At 34.9% G+C, this 24,938-nt stretch overlaps 1 protein-coding gene across 1 annotated transcript; it reads right to left on the bottom strand.

Annotated features, from left to right (window-relative positions):
- Positions 1-18,114: 18,114 nt before the first annotated feature.
- Positions 18,115-20,418, bottom strand: LOC131154201 (protein C2-DOMAIN ABA-RELATED 7-like). The gene is made up of 3 exons (XM_058106809.1): positions 20,085-20,418; positions 19,198-19,293; positions 18,115-18,566 (listed from the first exon to the last, which is right to left on the bottom strand). Exons 1-3 carry the CDS (start codon positions 20,193-20,195, stop codon positions 18,276-18,278), a joined length of 498 nt encoding a protein of 165 aa, XP_057962792.1. The 5' UTR covers positions 20,196-20,418; the 3' UTR covers positions 18,115-18,275.
- Between the last annotated feature and the right edge of the window lie 4,520 nt (positions 20,419-24,938).

The raw sequence follows: 24,938 nt of genomic DNA, 5'->3' as shown, positions 1-24,938 counted from the left end.
CCTAATTGCTTCCATTCTAGCTACTGGAGCAAAAGTTTCATCGTAATCAATTCATTCTTCTTGATTATACCCTTGTGCTACTAGCCTAGATTTATTTCTTTCAACAACTCCATTTTCATCCTTCTTATTTCTAAACACCCATTTGGTTATTATAATTGATTTGTCTTTGGGTTTAGGTATAAGTTCCTACACTTGACTTCTTTCAAATTGATTTAGTTCCTCTTGCATAGCTATAATCCAAGAATCATCATTTAAGGCTTCTTCAATGTTTTTGGGTTCATCTTAGGATAAAAAGGCATAATGGTTGCAAATATTTTTTAGTGAGACTCTAGTAGTTATTCCTTTCAATGTTTCACCAAGAATTAGTTCTTTTGGGTGATTTTTATCATATTTCCATTCTTTAGGAAGTTTCAGATTTTCTGTAAGGTTTTCATTTGGAGTATCATTATTATTTTCTTCTTTTATTTCAAGGTCTTCTTCTTTTTGTGGAGTATCTTCTTTTTCATCATTCCTATCTTTAATATCATGATCATTTGATTCATCAAAAGTTATGTGTATTGATTCCATAATGGTAAAAGTTTTTTTATTATAAACCTTATAAGCTTTACTATTTGTAGAGTAACCTAGGAAGATACCTTCATCCGACTTTGCATCTAACTTTCCTAAATCATCTTTAGTGTTAAGAATAAACATTTGCATCTGAATACATGAAAGTATGAAATATTAGGTTTTCTACCTTTCCAAAGTTCATATGGTGTTTTGTCTATTTTTGATATTATTGATACCCTATTTATAATGTAGCATGCTGTATTTACAACTTCTGCCCAAAAGTATTTAGGTAAATTATTTTCATTAAGCATTGTTCTTGCCATTTCTTGTAGAGTTCTATTTTTCCTTTCTACAACTCCATTTTGTTGTGGAGTTCTAGGTGTTGAAAAATTATGAGTTATTTCATGTTCATTACAAAATTTATCAACTTCTTTGTTTTTAAATTCTCTACCTTGGTCACTTCTAAAGCTTGTTACATTATAGTCCTTCTCATTTTGTAATTTCTTGCGTAAGGTTATTAATAGATTACAAGCTTCATATTTGTTTGCTAGAAATATTACCTAAGTAAATCTTGAATAATCATCTACTATTACAAAAGCATATTGTTTACCTCCTAAGCTTAAGGTTCTAGTTGGACCAAATAAGTCTAGGTGCAAGAGTTCTAGGGGCCTTTTGGTGGATATGAATTTTTTCTTTTTGAAGCTTGTTTTTACTTATTTTCCCTTTTGACATACATCACACATCTTGTGTTTTATGAATTTAGTATTTGGTAGTCCTTTTATAAAATTTTTCTTTAATAATTTGGATGGTAGGTCCATGCTTGCATGTCCTAGTTTCCTATGCCATAACCAACTTACTCCATTCATAGCTGTCAAACAAGTTATGTTTTGATTTGCTAAGTTCTCAAGATTTATGCAATAAACATTATTTATTCTATGACCTATAAACAAAGTTTCTTTGTTTTTAGGATTTTGGATAACACATTTTTCTTTCATAAATATTATTTCGAACCCTTTGTCACTTAGTTGACTAATACTTAAAAGATTATGTTTTAGTCCTTCCACTAATAGCACATTATCTATAGTGAGTGAAGGTTCTTTACCAATTTTTCTGATACCAATGATTTTACCTTTGACATTGTCGCTAAAGGTGACCTTGGTCTTGTCACCGATCATGTGCCTTGAGCACCCGTTGTCCAAGTACCATTTATCTGTTGACGTTGTAGTCCTAAAGCAAACCTACAATGAAGGATACTATGTGTTAGTTTTTAGAACCCAAATTTTTTTGACTTTCTTTGTTTTGTTATTAGTTCCACCATTGGCTTTCCATTTTCCTTGAACTTTAACATACTTTCTTTTTAATGGGCAATTAAACATTACATGACCTTTATTCTTGTACATATAGCAAGTGGTGTGTTCATATTTGTTGTTTGATGAAGTGCTAGCATAGTACTTAGCTTCCTTAACAAAGTATCTCATGTATAACTCTTTATTCCTTTTATTTGCTTTACCGTTGTAGCCTATTCCTTCTTTGTTCCCATGAAGTCTTTGCTGTCCAATCATCTTTTCAAAGTTTTCTTTACCTTTGGTAAAGTTATAGATAATCTTTTCTTTATCCTCAACTACCTTTTTAAGTTCATTTATTTCTAGATCCTTTTTATTCAACTTATCTTTATGACTTTTATCTAACTCTTGTTTTGCTATATTTATTTCTTCTTCCAACTTCTTAATACAGGCATTTCTTTCTTTTTCAATAGCTTTGAATGATTCAAGTTGTTTCACTAGTTCTTGATTTTGATCTTTCAAAGTTATATTTCTTTTGGATTTTTATGAATCTTTTATGTAGTGAAAATAACTTAGCTTATAATTCCTTATAAGAAGGCAAGCTATCACACGACTCATCATAAGACTCATTTTGAGATTCGGTTGAAGAGTAGTAAGAATTTACCTCTTCGTCATTTGCCATGAAGCATATATTTGCCATCTCTTGTTCACTTGTTTCGATTTCTGTTTCGCCGGAGCTTGAGTCATCCCAAGTAGCCTTCATAGCTTCCTTCTTTTTCTTCTTGCCTTTTTTGAACAATGGGCGGTCCAGTTTGATGTGCCTTAGTTTTTTGCAATGATAGCATATTGGTGGTTCATTCTTACCTTTATTTTCTATCCTACTTGTCTCTCATTTTTTGGGTTTCTTTTTATTGAACTTTTTAGGAAACCTTTTATTCCTTCTGTAGAATTTTCCTAGTCTCTTAGTAATGAATGCTAATTCATCTTTATCTAAGTCACATGTTTCATTTTTTTCTTCACTAGTGTTGTGGCTAGATGCTTTTAGTGCTATGGATCTTTTATGCTTTGCTTCAGGATTCCTTTCTTTTAAGGTCATTTCATAGGTGAGAAGTGAGCCTATTAGTTCATCTAAAGAGGTAGTCTTAAGGTTTCTACCTTCTGTGATAGCTATAGCCTTTGGTTCCCATATGGAGGGAAGACCTCTTAGAATTTTCCTGATCATTTCATAGGTAGTATAGGTTTTTCCTAAGGAGTTTAAGGAGTTTATTATGTGGGTAAATCTGGTGTACATGCTTGATATTGTTTCATCAGAATTCATCTTGAATGCTTCATATTCATTTGTTAACATGTCTATCATATTGTCTCTAACATCAACTGTTCCTTCATAGGTTACTTCTAATTTGTCCTAAATCTCCTTAACTGTTTTGCAAGTCATGACTCTGTTAAATTCATTAACATCTAATGCACATTATAATGCATTTATAGCGCTTGCATTTATTTTAAGCATTTTATAATTTAAGCTGGTCATATCTTTCTTTTCTTTTGGAATCTTTTTTCCATCAACTATCTTAGTGGGGAGGTTTCCATCAATAACAACTTCTCATGCTTTCCAATCCATGTGTTGGAGATATATTTCCATTCTCTTTTTCCAAAAGGTATAATTGTGTCTACAAAAAATTGGTGGACGGGTTGAGGATTGGCCTTCACCGAAGGGTGCTACTCCAATGTTTGCCATTAGATCCTTTTATAGTTTCTTATTAGGAATTTCTATATCTAGCCTCTAATACCAATGGAAATTAGAAATAGCTTCCCAAGAGGAACACAATTAATAACTGATAATCACACCAAAAAAATACTGAAATTTAAATTTACAAGCTAATCAATTAAACTAAAACAATTCAACCATTCAAGCAAGAATATTAATACTTTTATCAATTTCCCTGTTGATGTTCCCAACCTTCTTTAGATAACCTCTTCGTATGCACTTCTCTTGATCAAGATTTTTGTAGATTAACCAACGTACTCCCTTTTGGGTTTTCACAAATGGTTAATCAAAACGTACTTTCTAAGTATCAAGAGTCTTTCTTTATTTTTAACTTTAGAACCTGCAACCTACACTTTAAATCACACAACAGCAGCTTGTATAGAAAATAGGAAGTAAAGAAGAGAGAAAGACATAAGGTTTTTACGAGGTTCGGCTTCAACACAGCCTACGTCCTCGCCCTTGGCAAAATACCGAAGGGTTCCACTATAGTAGTTCCATTATCAGGTGGAACAACGCCTGATTACAATCACTCCTTGGCCAAGGCCAGAGCCCGCCTTCTCAAAACAATATACCCTTGTTTGGTCAACGATCCAACAACCTAGAATCGTCCAAAATCAATAAGAGAGATATCAAGAAGCTGGTGTACAAGAGATGCTCACACAAAGAGCAGGTTAGTACAAATTGAAACTATGTACTTCAAAAGATAAATATCAAGAAAGAAATACACTTTTGAAGTTTAACAAGAATTTCAGCAAATTCCTTTTCTCTAGATGAGAAATCAGTAATCTAACTTCAGGAATTGATGAGCAAGAATATCAAAATCACAGCACTTTCAGCTTGCAAGAGATTGATCAAAGTAAGACTTTGACAGCAAGAGAGCTTGAGAAATTTTCAATGTTTGGTGTGTTTTTGATTTACAAAAACCATGTATTTATAAGCTTCCAAACAAGTTTCCTTGTTGCAAGAGTTTCCCAAGTTGTTAGAAAGTTTGGAGCTCAAAACGGCTATATTTTAAAAATATTAGATTTTAAAAATTTTCTTGTTGAACAGTGTTAAGATGTCTGAAGAGTCGAGTTCAGTCATCTGAAGTTCCTGAAACCCTTTAAAAAATGAATTGGACACAAGGTCAGATGTCTGAAGAGATGGTTCAAACGTCTGAGGTGTTGGGTTCAGATGTCTGAAGTATCGAGTCCAGACGTCTAAACAACTACTGCCTGTTTCTGTTTTGTCCCAGAAAATCTTCAGACGTCTACACTTATTCTTCAAATGTCTGAAGTAATTCTTCAGACATCTGAACATGAAGTTCAGCCATCTGAAGTTACCACTTTAGTCATCTAAACTTAAACGTTTAGACATCTGAACAGCCAAGAAGCTGTTTTAGAAAATATTTTTCATAAAAAATGATTTGCTCTCTTATTTTGATTTTTACAGGACTTGTTTCAATAATTCTAAATAGGTCTTTAGGTCCTCATAATCTCTTGAAAGAGCTCAAAACATATTTCAAACAATATTTAGCTTTTAAATACTTACAATATGTTTCCTAAGACTTTATATGCCATGCTTGAAATCTTTGGATATTTTCTTGAGGTGACTTTATCTTTAAATGCCTTAGTTTCTCTCTTGATCATTTGTTAGTTTATCTTCCTTGATAACCCACACTTGATCTTGATCTTCACTTGATCCATATTTCCTGAAATACAAAAACTCAACATTTCCAAGTTAAATTGTCCTTTGTTTGTTATCATCAAAATTGATTGAAAGACTTTGTTTAGACCAACAAGTTCTATTTTTCCTTTCCACAACTCTATTTTGTTGTGGGGTTCTAGGTGTTGAAAAGTTGTGGCTTATGCCATGATCATTGCAAAATTTTTCAGCGTCTTGATTCTTAAATTCTCTTCCTTGGTCACTTCTTAGATTTGAGACATTGTACCCTTTCTCATTTTGAAACTTCTTGCATAGAGTGATTAACAAATTACAAGCTTCCTTTTTGTTAGCTAAAAACAATACCCATGTGTATCTAGAGTAATCATCAACAATTACGAAGGTGTATTGTTTTCCTTCTAAACTTTGAGTTCTAGTAGGACCAAACAAGTCTAAGTGTATGAGTTCTAGGGGTCTACTAGTTGATATATGTTTCTTCTTTTTGAAGCTTGTCTTGATTTGTTTTCCTAGTCGACAGGCATCACACACTTTATCTTTGATAAACTTGGTGTTAGGCAAGCCTTTAACTAAATTCTTTTTGGAGAGTTTAGATATGAGATCCATGCTGGCATGTCTTAATCTTCTATGCGAAAGCCAATTATTTTCACTCATGGCAACTAAGCAAGTTATATCTTGAGAGATCAAGCTATCAAGGTTTATGCAATACACATTATTCATCCTATGTGCAGTGAATAGTGTCTTATGATCCTTAGAATTCTGTATTATGCATTTGTCTTTCTTAAACATTATTTCAAATCCTTTGTCGCTAAGTTGACTAATGCTTAATAGATTATGCTTTAGACCATCTACTAACAAGACATCATCAATAGTGAGTGAAGAGTCTTTACCTATATTACCAATTCCGATGATCTTGCCTTTTGCATTGTCATTGAAATTTACATATCCTCCATCCTTTTGAGTAAGAGAAGTGAACTTAAATTTATCTTCCATCATATGTCTTGAACATCCGCTGTCCAAGTACCATTTTTCTTTAGACGGAGTGGACCTAAAGCAAACCTACAAGAGAGGATTCATGTGGTTAGTTTTGAAACCCAAACTTTCTTAACTCTCTTTAAGTCTTGTCTAGTTGTTGTGTTCATCTTCCATTCATTTTTCACTTTGATGTATTTTTTCTTGAGTGGACAATTAAACATTATATGTTCTTTATTTTTACACATGTAGCAAGTAGTATGCTCATAAATGTTTGTTGATGAAGTACTTGCATAGTGTTTAGATTACTTTACAAAATACCCCATAAACAATTGTTTCTTTCTTTTGGTTGGTGTTCCATTGTAACCAATTCCTTCTCTATTGTTAGCCATCCTTTGTTGTCCTATCATTTTTTCAAAGTTTACTTTACCTCTAGTGAAGTTGTAAATAATCCTTTCCTTATCTTAAATTGAGTTTTTAAGATCAATTATTTCTAACTCTCTCTTGTCATATTCATTTACTTGAGACTTAGCTAATTTCTGAGACATGTCATTTACTTTCTTCTCAAGCTCATCAATTTTTGGTCTTTTTCTTCTTCAATAATTTTCAAAGATTCAAGCTAATTTCCAAGTGTTTCATTTTATTGTTTCAAGCTTATGTTCCTTTTTGAGACCTTGATGAATTTATTTTGAAGAGAGAATAATTCAACTTGAAGTTCTTTATAATAATGCATACTTTCACATGAATCATTACACGAATCTACCGAAAGAGAGTAGTAAGACTTTACCTCTTCGTTGTGTGCCATGAAGCACATGTTTGCTACTTCTTATTCGCTGGATTTGCTCTTCGATTCACTTGAGCTTGAGTCATCCCAAGTTGCTTTCTTTGTAGACTTCCTTTTCCTCTTTTCCTTCTTGAGTTATGGGCAGTTCGGCTTGATGTGTCCAGTCTTTTTACAGTGATAATAGGTGGGTGGTTCATTTTTGATCTTGTGTTCCTTTGTTCTATTTTCACCTTTTTCAGTTTTTGATCCGTTGAATTTTCTAGTGAATTTCTTGTTTCTTTTGAAGAATTTTCCAAGTCTTTTAGTTATGAAAGCTAATTCTTCATCTTCTAATTCACTAGATTCATTATCTTTTTCACTTGAATGTTCTTTCGAGGCTTTTAGAGCTATAGACTTCTTATTTTTATTTTCAGTGCTTCTTTCTTTTAAAGTCATTTCATAGGTTAGAAGTGATCCTATGAGTTCATCTAATGTAATTGTTTTGAGGTTTCTACCATCTGCTATGGCTGTGGCTTTTGGTTTCCAAATAGGTGGAACTGCTCTTAGAATTTTGCGAATCATCTCATGAGTGGAATATGTTTTTCCTAAGGCACTTAGTGAGTTTATGATATGCGTCAACCTAGTGTACATGCTTGTAATGGTTTCATCGATATTCATCCTAAAAGTTTTGTACTCACTAGTTAACATATCAATTCTATTGTCTCTAATATTTATTGTGCCTTCGTAGGTTACTTCTAATTTATCCTAAATTTCTTTAGCTGTTTTACACGCCATTACTTTATTGAATTCATTTGCATCTAGTACACAATATAAAGGGCTTATTGCACTTGAGTTAATTTGCAGCAATTTGTAATTTGATTCAATTAATTCTTTTTCTTCTTTAGGTACTTCTTTTCCATCTACTAGTTTAGTAGGGATCAAATTTCCATTTGTGACAACATTCCATGCCTTCTAATCCATTTTTTGAATGTAGATTCTCATTTGTTGCTTCCAAAAGGTGTAATTGAGTCCACAAAAAATGGGCGGTCTAGTTGAGGATTGACGCTCACCAAAGGAAGCTACTCCTATTTGTGCCATCTAGATATTTATATAGCTATTTGTTAGGATTTGCTATAACCGTACTCTGATACCAATTGAAACCTAAGGTGTAGTCCCAAGAAGGGGGATGAATTAGGTTATTTAAAATTCCTTAAGAGTCTTTTTATGAGTTCTTGACTTTTTACAAATTTTTTTAAAACTTCTTATATTCTTGTTGATTAGGCAATCCATACAAATATTTACTTCTTCTATTCAATCCATAACCACAACATACACAACCAATTGATTAACTGTTCAAACCAAACAAACACAATACAAGTAATCAATATATGCCTTGTAATATTCAACAGTCTTGTATATGAATGTGCAAGTCGTGTAGTTGACCTTTGAACTGAAAATTAATAAAACATTCAATCACTCTTTTCAATAACTCAGATTTTAAATAAACCCTTAGTTAAAAGAATTTAGGAGTTGATCAACCAATGTACTTGCTTTCGGTTTCCGCAATCAATGATAATCAACCCAATCAATTTTAATCTTAGGTTTATTTAATATCCAAGGTTGCTTGTAAGATTAATACATCAACGCATTTTATATTGTTGCTGGAATTTAAAGAGAATAAGAGAAGAGAGTGAGACGGTGTTTTTAGGAGGTTCAACTTACCCCAGCCTACGTCCTCGCCTTAGGTCAACCACCTAAAGATTTCACTATACCTTATTCCTTCCAGGTGGAACAAAAACCTTTACAACAACCAACCCTTTTTTAGGAAGAGAAACCTCTCCAAGCAACAACCTATGCTTGGTGTAACGATCCAACTATACCTTGAACCGTCAAAGATCTAGTAGAAATGAATGGATATCTGCGCACAAAAATACTCTCAAACACAAAGCAAGTTGTACAACTTAAATCACTAATCGTACTTCAAAACCAAAACTAAATAAAAAATGTGAAGCTCAAGGTTTAGAAGTCACCAATGGTTCTTTTTTATTGATATAGAGATTTTAGTTGCAAATCAGAACGAAAGCTTTTTAATCAATCGACAATTTCGTAGAGTTTCCCCTAACAAAAGTGTGAGCAAGTATGAGCTTTATGAGAACTTTAGCGTAGAAAGTGTGTATTGCTTGAACGTGTTTTTTCATTGAGCAAAAGAGGTAGTTATAGACTTCTTAAAGAATAATTTCCTTATTTAACATGGAGTATTTAGGCAACTTTTCAAAATATATTAAATCATAGAATCAATTTTGAAAAACTTCTCGTATAGTTCGAAATTTAAAATTTCTGTAGAATCAGTCGGCCGACTCACTCAATTGGGTCATTTTTGTACTAGTCAGTCGGCTGGACAGGTGGCTGACACCATTCTGTCTCTCAAAAAATAATTCGGATAAATTGTCAGTCGGCTAGACAGGAGGCTGACACCATTCTGTCTCTCAAAAGAATAATTCTAATAAATTGTCAATCAGCTGACTCAATTATGTTCAAAATAGTCAGTTGGTTGGATAGACCAGGGAGTTAGTCGGTTGACTGATCCCAGTTCAAAAATGGTCAGTCGGCTGGACAGATGTTTTTCCATTCATTATGCTTGTTAGTCGGCTGGCCAAACAAGGTGTGTTCTAGTCAGTCGGCTGACCAGTCCTCTTTTTTTCATTTTTGATTTTTAAATTCTAGTTCATTTTGAAAAACTTAAGTACCACTCTTTCAAAATCATTTTCAAAGGTTTTAGAAGAAATGGTTTCTAAGTCTTCTTATCCTACAAAGCTTCACATATCTAAATAGTAATAAATTTGAAGTACTTATAAACATTCTTCTAAGCATGATCTCCTTAATCACTAAGTCTTGCAGTCTCTTGAGGTTCAGTCTTTACTCCAAGTCCTGCTTAGCCTTTAAGCTCTTCATTTGTCATTCATTACTTCAATATATTGAGAAACTTTCACTTGATTGACTTCGATTTCCAGTATACTTTCCATGATTAACCATGATTGTCCTTTTACTTAGACCTGAAATAAAGTCACTCAACAACACAAGTTAAAACATCCTCCATTTGTTATCATCAAAATAAGATTGAAAAACTTAGTTAGGCCAACATAGCTGAAAAAATACATACGTATAAAAATATGCTCTATAAGCGTATAAAATACAAATTACAAAGATGTGAACAGATTTCAAAATCAAAGAAGAAAAATCATTGTCGGTGTCAGATCTACGATTTTTGTTGAAAGTGTTGTTGCCAAAGTTGAGAAGCTCGTCAGATCTACACTTTTGTCGAAAGTGCCGCCACCAAAGTTGAGAAGCTCGCCGGATCTACACTTTTGTTGAAAGTGTCGCCGCCAAAATTGAGAAGCTCCTCGGATCTACGACTTTTGCCAAAAGCACCTCCGCCAAAGTTAAGAAAATCACCGAATCTAAGACTGTTGCAGAAAGTGTCACCGCCAATCTTGAAAAAAATATCAACGCTGACGCCAGATCTGAACACGTCAGTCCAAAGGTAGCAGTTGCCAATAGTTGTTGGCACCGGATTTAGGCCCGTTTGTCAAAAAATGTCGCCATCCAAGTGGAAGAAGTTCGTCGGGGACGTCGAATGCGAAGTATTTGGTCAAAAACATCACCATCAGGGAAGAAATACAGTGTTACCGGAGCCAAAACTTGTTACGCATCAACATCATCGGATGAAGATGGAGAGATCAGATCTCGCCTATAAATACCCAAGCCTCTTGCCAAGCCAAAAAGTCAAGATTGTGTATCAAGAAAAAAAAAAAGAGAAAAAAAAATATACAACTTACCTCGTAATTCTCGGTTTCACTCCTTATTCGTTATCCATCTTCAGCAGCTCTGGCCTTGCCTTTTGCTGCATAGCTCCAGCAAAAGCACAAAACTCTTACATCTTCTCCAATACTAAAGAAAGAAGAAAAGTAAGAGAGAGAGAAATAAAATCTCCCTCCACTATGTAGCTACTTCAAGTGGGTTTGGTGGCTGTTATAATCTCTCTCTCTCTCTCTCTCTCTCTCTCTCTCTCTCTCTCTCTCTCTCTCTCTCCCTTACACACACACACACTCCACCCACTCCTCCGACAAATCAACAACTACTTTGTTAACAAAAGGCAAAGTCAAATTTTTTTATTTTTTTGTCTACCAATGGTTAAAAAAACAAAAAAAGCTTTCATTATCTTTGCAAATCTGTCGTCCAAATTCCCTAAGTTCCACACATTAGCCCTCCAAAAATCCAACTATTTTTATTTCAACCCCCAAACAAAATACGTCCAACCAACTTCGCAATCAAAGTTTCACCTACAAGATTGTCTTTCCCATCGAGGTGAAGACTTGGACAAAATTTGCTCCACCAGAGATCAAGCTACTGTAGCCATCAACAGAATCTCAAAGGAGGAAAAAAAAAAAAACCAAAGGTCGTACCTACAAAAGTTTAATATATATTCTATTATATAATTTTGTAATTTGTATTTTTTTTTATTTGCATTTTTAGTCTCCATACAAAGTCAAAAAGGTGCAAGATTTGTAGCAAACAAATTCTTGGCACGCCCGGTGGGACGACTTTGCCTCTCATCTCTTCCTCATTAAAAAAAAAAAAAAAGAGGCCAAATTAAAAAAAAAAAAAAAAAAAAAGGCCTTAAAAAAAAACAAAAAAAAGGCCTTGAGAAAAAAAAAAACAAAAAACACAAAAGAAAAATGCCGTACCTACAACTCTTACCAAAAGTGTCACCGCCAAAGTGAAAAAAAAAAAAAATACTATCAGTGTTGGATCTGAACACGCCGACAGTGATTAACTTGTTTACTGTTGAATCGAGTGTAATCCCAAGAGGGGAGTGAATTGGGTATTTAAAAAATCTTTGACACTTATTTACCGCTTAAACCCTTCTTATATATTTACCAATAAATTCTTATTACTCAATTACTTAAGTGTAAGACTATCTAACCTATGCATGCAATATATTCAATTTAAATACAGTGCTGAAAATAAAGAGTAAAGAGAAGAGAAAAGACAAATACAGTTTGACGAGGTTCAACCGACTTGGCCTACGTCCTCGCCTTGAGCAACCACTCAAGGGTTTCACTAAATCCCTGCTCCTTAAATTGGGACGGAGCTTCCCTTACAATCCGCTGCTTACAAGAGGTATAACTCCCTCCTACTCTACTACTTATAAGAGATACAACTTTCTCCTACTCCACTACTTACAAGAGATACAACTCTCTCCTCACACACCGGTTCACACACCGAACCGTGTATACAATAGAATCTAAAAAATAACACCCAAAACAATGCTTCTAACAAAAGCTTGTGAGTACAATTCAATTTCCTAATACATTAACATATGATATAACTTGAAACTCATGACTGTATGAAAACGATACAATCGTTTTATGTATGATATACTTCAACCAAATCCCTATTTAATCAAAACTTCTAAGTAAAGATATATTAAAAATGTTTTGGAGTATACTAGGGTTCCTGATTCACTTTGTAAAAAAGCACAAGTATATTTGAAGTGAACTTGTTAACAAAACTTTGTCTTGAATATTAAATCAATCAAAATCACAAAGTTTTATTTCAAGTATTCAATCCCAAATCGAATATATTATTTTTCAGAAAATATCTCTTAATAAAATGTATAGTTATAAGTACCAAGGATATTTAATCAAGAGTTAATATAACTAAAATATAGTTCCTTTAGATAACACACACTTGAATCAAACATTTCAATCAACCACACAATTTAAATCAAGTAATGATCTTGTTTAGAATAACTATGTATACGTATAGGTACTTTCAAGATCAACGTTTTAATCAAAATAGGTTTTTCAATAATAAGCTCAATGAATGATATATATGTATATTTATATACTCTTGAATCAAAAATCAACCAACCAAGTTAATTAAGCTCTCTCAAGTAATGATCTTTTCAAAAATCAATTTTTATACGAATATGCACACTCAAGATCAAAACTTTTCTAATGAAAATCAAGAGCACGTAATGAGATGAGATGAGAAGTTCTTAAGAATAAAAACTTGAAAGATCAAACCTCAATACTAGATTGAAGTACACTTGAGTAAACAAGTTCCCTTTGAGAATCTGAGTTGATTTGCCCAAGCTCGAAGATTAGAGATTGAAGTGTAGGCAATCGTATAGCAATAGGAGCAAATTTTCAATATTCTTTCAATAAGGTGTGTTCTTCTCTTTCTTGTGTCTACGCTCGTTCTAGGGTTTAGATATTCAGTATATATAGTGTCTTACCCTTAGAATTGATCTCAACCGTTGGATCAAAGAAAAAGCTCGCGAGTTCTTTTAATAAAAATCTGATTTTTAAACTTTCTCGCGACTTCAGGCAACCAAAGTGGGGTTCAACCTCCTGAAGTGACAAGTTCAGGCGCCTGAGGTCCTCAATTTAGGCGACCGAAGTGCCTCGGTCAGGTTCTGTGTTTCCCATTAATTTTTCACGCTACTAAACTTAATCTTCAGGTAACCGAAAAATTTTTTTAGGCTACTGAAGTTGAGTTCAGGCTCCTGAAGTGCCTTTTTTTTTTAATTTTTCCTTTCTAACTTAAAAATCTGCTTTGCTTTCTTTCTTGGCTCTTTTATAAAAACTTTTTTCAAGATTTTAACAACATTTCTAAGTCCATGAATGTCCCCTAAGGATATATATATATATATATATATATATATATATATATATATATATGAAATGCATGAATCCTAAAGTCTTTCTCAGTTATGTTGAGCCTCAAATTAAATAATATGAAAATGTAAGTACATGAGTTCTAAATACCCATTCTCAAGTTGTTCTTGAACTTTGCCGCTCTTTGATTTCCATGGATCTTGCCAAGATTTGTTAGTTTTACTTGAAGGCTTCCATGACTCGTTATCTTTCCATGCATGCTTAATATAGTTCATGTAGTTACTGTTCACAAACTCCATGTACAGATCAAATATCAAGTGATTTGTCATTATCAAAAAACAAATTGGACTCGTAGAGTCAACATTTACTTCTTCTTCGATTTGCGAGATAAGCTCTAGGCAAAATTGGCGTTGGGGTTGTTTCACTGGTCGCGAGCCTTTCTTTGTAGCCAAAAAATGCACCGCAATTTTTGGGTCAAGGTCAGGCATCTCGCACCCTTTTGACTTTCTAAGGAAATGAAAAAATGAAAATTAAAATAAAAGAAAATACAAACTACAAAATTATATAGTATAATGTATATTAACATTTTGTAGGTACGACCTTTAGTTTTTTTTTTTTCCCTCTAATTAATCCTCCTTTGAAATTCTGTCGAGGGCTACAGTAGCTTGATATCTGGTGGAGCAAATCTTGTCCAAGTCTTCACCTCGGAGGCAAAGACAATCTTGTAGTCGAAGTTTTGATCGCGAAGTTGGACGTATTTTGTTTGGGGGTTGAAATAAAAATAGCTAGAGTTTTGGAGGGCTGATGTGTGGAACTTAGGCAATTTGGAGGACAAATTTGCAAAGATGATGAAAACTTTTTTTTTCCCTTGACCATTGGTAGACAAAAAAATAAAAATAAATTTGACTTTGCCTTTTGTTAGCAAAGTAGCTGTTGATTTGTCGGAGGAGTGGGTGGAGAGAGAGAGAGAGAGAGAGAGAGAGAGAGAGAGAGAGAGAGAGAGAGAGAGAGAGAGATTATGACAGCCACCAAACCCACTCAGAGTAGATCGGTAGTGGAGGGAGATTTTTATTTTTCTCTCTCTTGCTTTTCTTCTTTCTTTGGTATTCAAGGAGATGTAAGAGTTTTGTTCTTTTGCTAAAACTAGGCAATAAAAGGCAAGGCTAGAGTTGCTAAAGATGGACAGTGAAGAAGGAGTGAGACCGAGAATTACGAGGAAAGTTGTATATTTTTTTCTTTTTTTTTTTTGGCTTGATACTTGGTTTTGATTTTTTTTTTTTTTTTTTGGCTTTACAAGAGGCTTGGATATTTATAGGCAAGATCCGATCTCGCCATCTTCATCCAGTTATATAGACGCGCAATGAATTTTGGCACCGACAACACTGTTTTTCTTCCCTGATGGTGGTGTTTTTGACTGGATACTTCAAATTTGATGTCGCCAGTGAACTTCTTCCACCTGGATGGCGACATTTTTGACAAACAAACCCAGATCCGGTGCCAACAACCATTGGAAATTGCTACCTTTGGACCAACGTATTCCGATTCGGCGCCGGCAGTGATTTTTTTTTCCACTTTGGCGAGGACACTTTCAGCAAAAGTCTTAGATCCAATGATTTTCTCAACTTTGGTAGCGAAGCTTTTGGAAAAAGTCATAGATCTGGCGAGCTTTTCAATTTTTGCAATGACACTTTCGACAAAAGTGTAGATTTGGCAAGCTTCTTAACTTTGGCGACAACACTTTTGACAAAAGTCGTAGATCAAGCGAGTTTCTCAACTTTGGCAGCAGCACTTTCGACAAAAGTGTAGATCTGGCGAGCTTCTCAACTTTGGCGGTGTACTTTCGACAAAAGTCATAGATTCGACACCGACAATGATTTTTCTTCTTTGATTTTTTGATTTTGAAATATGTCCACACCTTTGTAATTTGTATTTTTGTACGCTTATAGAGCATATTTTTATACATATGTATTTTGTCACTTGTACTCTTACAAAGTGTATAAATATGTATTTGACATCTTTACTTTTATTTATTTATATATATTTTTTAAAGAATTTGTTTACTGCAAATCTTGCACCCTTTTGACTTTGTAGGGAGATAAAAAATGCAAATAAAAATAAAATAAAATACAAACTACAAAATTATATAGTGGAATGTATATTAAAATTTTGTAGGTGCAACCTTTGGTTTCTTTTTTTCCCTCTGATTATTCCTCCTTTAAGATTCCATCGAGAGCTACAATAGCTTGTCGAAAGTGCCGCCGCCAAAGTTGAGAAAATCGCCAGATCTAAGACTTTTGTCGAAAGTGTTGCCATCAAGGTGGGAAAAAAAATCACTACCAACATCGGATCTGAACACTTTGGTCCAAAGGTAGTAGTTGCCAATGGTTATTGGTACCGGATCTAGGCCAGTTTGTTAAAAAATGCCGACATCTAAGCGAAAGAAGTTCGCCGGCGACGTCGAATTTTAAGTATCTGGTAAAAAACATTACCATCAGGGAAAAAAACGGTGTTTCCGGTGCCAAAATTCGTTACGTGTCCATATTACCAGATGAAGATAGCGAGATCGGATCTCGCCTACCAAAAAAAATCAAGATCAAGCATCAAGCAAAGAGAGAGAGAGAGAGAGAGAGAGAGAGAGAGAGAGAGAGAGAATATATATACAACTTTCCTTAGAATTCTTAGTCTCACTCCTTCACTGTCCATCTTCAACAACTCAAGCATTGTCTTTTGCTACCCAGCTCCAACAAAAGCACAAAACTCTTGCATCTCCTCTTATACCAAAGAAGGAAGAAAAGCAAGAGAGAGAAAAATAAAAATCTCCATCCACTACCTAGCTACTCCAAGTGGGTCTCTTCATTATCTTTATCTCACACTCCACCCACTCCTCTGGCAAATCACCAACTACTTTGTTAACAAAAGGCAAAGTTTTTTTTTTTTTTGTCTACGAATGGTAAAAACAAAAAAAAAAATTTTCATCATCTTTACAAATCTATCAATTCCCTAAGTTCCACACATCAACCCTCCAAAAATCCAACTATTTTTATTTCAAGCCCCAAACAAAACATGTCCAACTTCGCCTACAAAATTGTCTTTGTTGTCGAGATGAAGACTTAGACAAGATTCGTTCCGCCAGAGATCAAGTTACTATAACCCTCAACAGTATTTCAAAGGAGGATTAATCAGAGAAAAAAAAAAAACTAAAGGTCGTACATACAAAATTTTAATATACATTCTATTATAATTTTGTAGTTTGTATTTTTTTTTATTTACATTTTTCGTCTCCCTACAAAGTCAAAAGGGTGCGAGATTTGTAACGAACAGTAAATGCCAAAAAAAAGATATTTATAGTAAACTAAATCCCTTTTAGTAAATAAATTAAATAATTGGAAAGGCAAGCATCCTTCACTTGTCAGGGATGATCCATACAAGGTGGAAGGTTAACCATGGAAGAAGTCTTAAAATGGAGGGAAGAAAGAGATTGAGAGAAAATATGGTCCATCACATGCAAATCAATGTCTATAACAATAATAATAATGTATTATTATTATTATTAAAAGGCTCTTCAAGTCTAGACCCCCTAAGGCATGCAAAGCATGGCTTATAACATGCCTTAATCAAGAACAACTTGTACTCATTAGTAAAAAAAAATTAGAGATGTGGCATTGGAGGTTGACAAGTAAGTCAAATCTAAAATATTAAATTAATCAAAGAAATTTGATCATAGTTTCACGAATCAAATCCAAATGATTCAAACTAAATTATTCAAAACTTTATTAAGCTAAATCCAAGTGTGGTAAGCTTAGCATATTAGATCTATTCAAAATATTGAACCAGTATTAAGATAAATCCAAAGTCTATGCATATATGACTTACCAATGATGTTGAGAGTTATTAATTTCTTAAATTAGATACCACTCATCTAACCATACAAATAAAGTTACCCTCAACTCATTAAAGAAGTTCAAGAAGCTCATAAATTCTTTCTGAGAATATTTTTTTTCTCTGAGGTTGTAGGTAAGAGCATGAATTTCAAGTTTTTGAGGTAGATCTATATTGTATGGATTTAAATAAAATTCAATACAATGTTGTACTTTTTTTTGGGTTCCAGAAGCAAGGTGCCACTAAGCTCCCAGACAGAAGGTGAGGGAATTACAAGCACAAAATACAAGAAAATTGATTAGGACCAAGGTTTTTTTTAAGTCCTTCATCAAATTAAATTAAACCAATTCATTCAAATACAAATAGAACTCCACAGTTTATAGCTAAAGCTTGCCGAGTCCAAACACATGCACAAATCAAATAATTAGACATCTTACTCTTTGTGCCTAAGATACCAGAAAATTATGCCCACTTATTAGAAAATTAATTAGACTGTAACTTTTTTCTCTTTTGTTTTCCTAGACTCCAAAGCTTGTTACTATAATTACAATAACAATAAAATGAGCAGAATAAACATTGCTTGCTTCATCACATACCTTGTTTATGGCGAACTAAATTAGAATATGAAGCACTTCCTCAAATCCAGTACACGACTTAAACCAATCCACTCCAACATTACGTCTTTTACATACAACAAACATATACAAAAGCGTACCTGGACTCTAAAGACCTTTGGAACCAGGAACGTTAATCCACTCGAGTTGTACCTCCACTTCTCCACACTCTACGTTTTTCAATTGGAGGCACATGTCTTGGACCAGTTTTCCATTGTTCCAGACAATACAACTCTCCTGGGCGAGGCAGTTCTTCCTATTCTGTTGAATCCTTGAGATTACAGTGCCTGTTGGTTGGACGTCTACGTGCTTTTTCACACACTCCAGGTAAGGTTTTAGGTCAATCTCTGCTTCGCCCATTTTATCATCTACAGTGAATGTGTCTTTATCATGCACAATCTGCAATGGAAAACAGAATTTAGTTTGGGTTTCCTGCAGCAAATGTAGTTCTTGCCACTCTTCAATAACTGGAAAAACAAGCAGGCATAATGCAAATGATACTAAAGCATTTTGTGGATGTATGTTAATAGTGACAATTTCCCAAAAATTATATGGACAGAAAATTTGCACAAATGGGTCAAGCTGACATATTAAATTAAGTGAAAAATAAGCTATCGATATTAAAAGTAGCCTATGAAATTGAAAACTACATTTAAGTACGAAAAACAATGCAAATGACGCTAAAAGCATTTTTTGGATGTATTTTAGTATAGTGACAATTTCCCCATAAATTATCTGGACAGAAAATTTGCACAAATGGGTCACGTTGATATAATAAATTAACTGAAAAATAAGCTATCGAAATTAAAAGTAGCCTATGAAATTGAAAACTGCTTTTAAGTATGAAAACAGTTCTGAGTTTAAAAGTTGCTATTAATTCTTAAAGCAGCTTTCAAAATCGAAAGTTGGTCTTCATTTTGGAATTTACTTTTAATTTTCATGCATCCATAACATGGCCTGTCTGTTCCAAGATAAGCATCATGGAATTGGTAATCGTATAGCACCAAGTGAAAATTCGGTTACCACTTACCATCTTGACGGGAACATCAGGATCTGCAACACAGAGAGTCAGTTCTTCATTCCATTCAGGATTGCAATTGTTTTTCACCACGCCAGTCTTCAGTTTCTGCATCAATTCATCTAACCAGAGATGAGAGTGATAACACAGAATACAAGTCTTCAGTAAACAAGCATAGAGTGTTCCCTTTACAAACCATCTTGCAGCATGTCCACAAATTTCAGAGAACCAACATTAAATTCAACCCACCAGCAAAGTGTACTAGAGTTAGAATACCAAAGCAATGCATCTGGATGGCTTTAAAAACACAATAGCATAACAGATCATCAAATTTTAGGATCATGAAAAGTGCAAATTTGGGCATTTGAAGGCGTTATCCCTTCCTGAATTTGAACAGAAAAAACCAACAGATACACTGAAATTTGAAGTAAAATTAGCTAGAGTTTCAGCAATGGATGGTACAAGCTAGGCACCTTCTCCAGAATCCTCAAAAGAACACAGCAAGAACAATAAAAGGCAGACCCACAACTGACCATGGATAGCCAACTGCATCTGAGGTCTTGCAATTGACTTCGTTCGGACATTAAGAAGATGGGTGTATTATGCCTAAAATTAAAAAATAAGTTGACAATTTCATAATCCTCTATAATAATAATAATAATAATAATAATAATAACAGAAATAAATAAAACAAAGATAAAGTTATTTTTAAATGCTTTCAGAACCTAATGGCTTAATGAACGCGAAAAAAAACAAGCACACCAACGACATGAGCAAATCAAAGATTAGGTACAGAAACAATTCATCTATGATCAAATAGAGTTCAAAGTCAAGAACACGGGGAAAAAAATTAGAGCATAAAAAATTGGAAATGAAAGAAGAGAATGATGAAGAGATGCCTGCTCGCCCATGGTGATGACGACGTAAGGATCACTGCTGCGGGTGTCGCGAACGGCCAAATTGATCCCTCTGCGCACTCGCAGTCTGAGAAGGCCCATCAGCCTATCCATGGTTGTGCGCACCGGAAATATCAAAGACGGTGCCGGAAGATGAGAGCTTGGGACTCTCCCCTCACGTCCACTGCTTCTGGGATTTTATGCTGCTTCACAATTTTTGTTTTTATTCATTTAGTCTTCGTCATCGGGCCCGCACAACAAGCGTTCTGCCCACAGATTATATCTATCTATTTAAACCCGCTTTAATCTGTTGATGCCCAGTCTCGGTCTTTCTGTCTTTTGCTTTTAGAGCTGGGAGATCCACATTTATAGTGTGAAATAGCATTTATTTTACTTACATAATAATAATAATATGCATCACTAATTTTATTATTGTAGTGTGTGACTTATATTGAGTGAAACATATATATAGAGAAATTATGTTGACAAAAAAAAAAAAAAAAAAAAAAGAAACTCGTTGGTAGGAAAAAATAGTTGACGGTTTGATCAATAGTCAGATCGACGGTTTAGGCTCAGAAAGAAACCATTGATGTTTTGTCTGAAATCGTCGACCGTTTCAGTCTCAGTAAAAAACCGTTGACGATTTTGTTCGATGCTATTTTTGAATTTTGAATTTCAAAGATTAATAGGTTGGGAACTCGGAGGCAAATCCTCCGGAGATTAATACAGAGGCATTTAGGGAACTTTCTAATCCCTCTATATGTGTAGGGTTAGCATATATACAATGTTGTAACCCTAATTTTGATAAATAATGAATTTCAGTTGTCACTTGCTCCCGTGAACCTAGGCACATTGTCGAACTATGTTAATTCTTAGGTCATTGTTTATTTGCTTTCCTTATTATTGATGTGATTGTGTTTTCGTATTTTTCATCGTTAGTTGCTACATTACACGATATGGGTTTTCGTTGCACGTTAATTTTCACAATAAATTGGTATTGGAATTTTTTGTTACAATGGCTGGAATTTCTTTTACAAAGTTCAACATTGTCAAGTTCGACGAATTGGAAAATTTCATACTATGGCAAAGGAGGGTTAAAGACTTATTAGTGTCGCAGGGTATAGTGAAGGAATTATACAGAGGGGTAGTCGGAAGGCATGGACGACATGAGTTGGAAGGAATTGGAAGCAAAGGCTGTGGCGATTATCAGGCTTTGTCTAGCTGATGACGCGATGTATCACGACATGGATGAGAAATCATCGGCAGCAGTTTGGCTGTAACTAGAGAGTTAGTATATGTTCAAGTCGTTGATGAACAATTTGTATCTTAAGAAGAAACTGTATAGGCTTAAGATGTTAAAGGTTTCAGATCCGAACCAGCACATCAACATGTTCAATTAGATCATCAGTGATCCAAAGCGAGTTGATGTGAAGTTCGAAGATGAAGACAAGGCGTTGATGCTACTGAATTCCCTACCTGCGTCTGATATGTATAAGAATTTGGTTACAACTCTGATGTGGGGAAAGGAAACTCTCGAATTGGAAGAGATCACAAGAGCTCTTATTAGAGGAAGAAAGCCAGAGATGAGAATCTACATGGTAAAGGGCTTATGGTGAAGGGTAACCACAAACGTGGGAGAAGCAAGTTCCAAAGTGGGCGAAGTAACATAAAATCTCGATCAAATTCTAGGAAAAGGAAGGACATATGATGTTTTAAGTGCGGGAAAAAGGGACACATAAAACTAGATTGTCCAGAGAGGAAGAAGGGGAATGCAAAAAATAAAAAGGGTTCATAAAAATCTGCAAATGTAGTGAAAGAATGAGACTCAGAAAGTGGTGACAAGGATATGCTTTTTGTATCATCCGGTTCATATAGTCTCATGGATTCTTGGATCTTAGATTCGGCGTGCTTCTATCGCATGATACCAAACAAAGATTGGTTCACCACCTACAATTTGGTAAATTCTTGTTCTGTTATGGGAAATGATGCTTCATGCAAAATTATTGGAATAGGGAATATCATAATTAAAATGTTTGATGGCGTTATTAGAATGTTGTGCAATGTTAGGCATATACCGGAGTTAAGGAAGAATTTGATTTCATTGGGAACTTTAGATTGTAATGGGTTTAGTTACAAGTCTGCAAGTGGGGTAATGAATGTGAGTAAAGGTGTTCTAACCGTGGTGAAGGGGCAGAAATTACCAGGAAATATCTATACACTGCTAGGTACTGCAGTTGTAGGTGGAGTTGTAGGTACAGAGTTTGAGTCAGATAGTATGGTCTTGTGGCATATTTGGTTAGGGCATATGTGTGAGAGTGGGATGATAGAGCTTTATAAGAGAAATATTTTGAAGGTTGTCAAAACATGCAAGCTGAGTTTCTATAGGCATTGTGTACTTGGGAAACATAATAGGGTGCAGTTCATGACAGCCACACACAAGATTGGAGAAATTCTTGACTACATTCATTCAGATGTTTGGGGGTAGGTAAAGGTAGCATCATGAGGAGGACGTTTGTATTTTGTGAGTTTTATTGATGATTACTCACGAAAGGTCTGGGTGTACTTCATACAATACAAGTCAGAGACGTTTGCCAAGTTCAAAATATGGAAAACTGAAGTAGAAAACCAGACTGGGAGAAAAATCAAATGCCTTAGGTCAGACAATGGTAATGAGCACACTGATTCAAGGTTCATGGAGTTGTGTGAGCAGAATGGAATTAGGAGACACGTCACTGTTAGAATTGGTGTATTCCCAAGAGGGGGGGTGAATTGGAAATTTAAAATTTATCACCTAGGTTGAACCGGATAAACAGCAGTATATACACAACCTAGGGTCTGCCTATTCAATTTCCAAACGCGTAGATAAGTATAATGTGAAATTTAAGTCATACGCATCATTCACCCATAACATACATGTGCGGTAAATATAAAGTGCGGAGATATAAATGAACACACGATATGTTATCGGGGTTCGGCCAACCGTGCCTACGTCCCCGCCTTAAGCTCGCAAGCTAGAGGATTCCACTAATAGCTCACTTAAGGGTGGAGCGGCACCGTTTACAACTAGGTCAAATTAACACAGGGCTGACCTCAACCTTAACCAGGTCAATTAGCGGGGCTGACCTCAACCTACACGCCTTAACAGGACGACGCACCTAGCTTTCCTAACCGGGTCTAACCCAATCCGGGACTATTCCAGGGCTAGTCTCCCTCTTTAGGCCCGTGCCTGGAAATACAACCAATGTGTATTATACTGAAATGGTATAGTGATTGTACTTTCAAGTAAAGCAGATATGTACCCAAATTCGCGCAATAATATACACCACAAATATGAAATAATTTGTCAGCTCAGTGTGGTCTAAGATGTCAACTCTCAAATAGATTTACTATCGTTGTAATGAGTACGTGAGAGTGCAAACCTAAATGATCTTTGTATCACAGGCTATTCAATCTAAGTGTTCAAACAAAGATATTATCCAAACTTCATATATTTCAATCAACAAGTTTTCTCAATATATATATATATATATATATGTATATGAAGCTCTAGCAATGTATAAGTTTGGTTTGCAAAAGGAATTTAATCTTTGTATTCAACTATGGATATAAATCAATGAATATTGCAACAAAGATTTTTCTCACACAAACAAATATCTCTTTAAAGCTTTATCAAGACAAAGCACGCTAGATATTTGAATGTATTTTGAAAATGTTTTGCAACCAAAAACAAATACAATCTTCTTAAGATGTTGCAATGAAGGTGCAAATCTTAGAAGATCTATCAAAGTCTTCTTAGGATAGACTTATTAACAAAGTCTCCTAAGAATACTTAGGTTTAGCTCTCAATGAAAATAAATCAATCAAATATGAATGGGAGAGCAAACCTATTAAATATAAACACTCAATCGACTTACAGAGGATTTAAGAGATCGAAGAAGGTAAGCATGAGTGAATGGGGATTGGATATGAATATTATAGGATTTGGGATTTTCAGAGAATTTCTCTTAATCAATATTTTTAATCCCATACTAATTATCCCAAATGAGGGGGTATTTATAGACAACCCTTGAAATATAACCGTTGGGGACCTATTGGGAATAATTAGGAAAGTTTAATGACCTTTCAAATATTTTAACCCTGCTTAAACCATTTAATCGCGGTAAAAAAAAATAGGGCAACCCGAGAGGTCCGGTCGACCAAAAGTAGCTCGGTCGACCGGCACTCAAGTAGCTCGGTCGACCGAGGGCATTTTGAACTAAGGGGTCGGTCGACCGGGTAAGGGCGATTTTTGAAATCTCCGAGTTTCGGTCGACTGGACACTTTTTGAACTACATGGCTCGGTCGACCGGACCGCTGGGAATTTTCCCGAGGCCCTTCGGTCGACCAAGTTATTGACGAACAAAAGTGGTCGGTCGATCGGGGGGTCAAATAGTTGACTCCCAGGTGGTTCGGTCGACCGAGGTCAAATGACCTGTAAGGGGTCGGTCGACCGGGACCGGGTCAAATAGTTGACCCGGACCGGTTTCGGTCGACCGGGCCAATTTGAACTGTTTGGCTCGGTCGACCGAAAGTGCACCAAGTGTGCATTTCGGTCCCGAATTGACCCAACTCAATCAATTTTAAGTGCCTAATAAACATATGTGCATATGTGTGTGTCCTAAGGCCACTTGGGGTCCAATTTTGAAGACACAAAAAAAAGTCCGGTGTCGGTCGACCGAAGGGTACACCCTAGGGTCTGTCTAAGGTCCTTTCTCATTCATGGTTTGGTTTGAGCTTACGTATTATCATGCATGTGATGTGTGTGAGCTTATCACAAATCAAAGACCTATTTACTATTACAGACCTTTCCTACTTAAC

Source organism: Malania oleifera, chromosome 4 (genome assembly GCF_029873635.1).
Source record: "Malania oleifera isolate guangnan ecotype guangnan chromosome 4, ASM2987363v1, whole genome shotgun sequence".
NCBI classification, from domain to species: Eukaryota; Viridiplantae; Streptophyta; class Magnoliopsida; order Santalales; family Ximeniaceae; genus Malania; species Malania oleifera.
This window is presented reverse-complemented; position numbering and strand designations above follow the sequence as displayed.

Bases quoted from the DNA above. Each gene is read 5' to 3' on its own strand.
- LOC131154201 (XM_058106809.1), bottom strand. From the start codon at position 20,195: ATGGATAGGCTGATGGGCCTTCTCAGACTGCGAGTGCGCAGAGGGATC. The intron at 19,294-20,084 runs GCATCTCTTCAT...GAATTGATGCAG, and splicing joins TCATCACCATGGGCGAGCAG to AAACTGAAGACTGGCGTGGT. The intron at 18,567-19,197 runs GTAAGTGGTAAC...TTTCCATTGCAG, and splicing joins CTGATGTTCCCGTCAAGATG to ATTGTGCATGATAAAGACAC.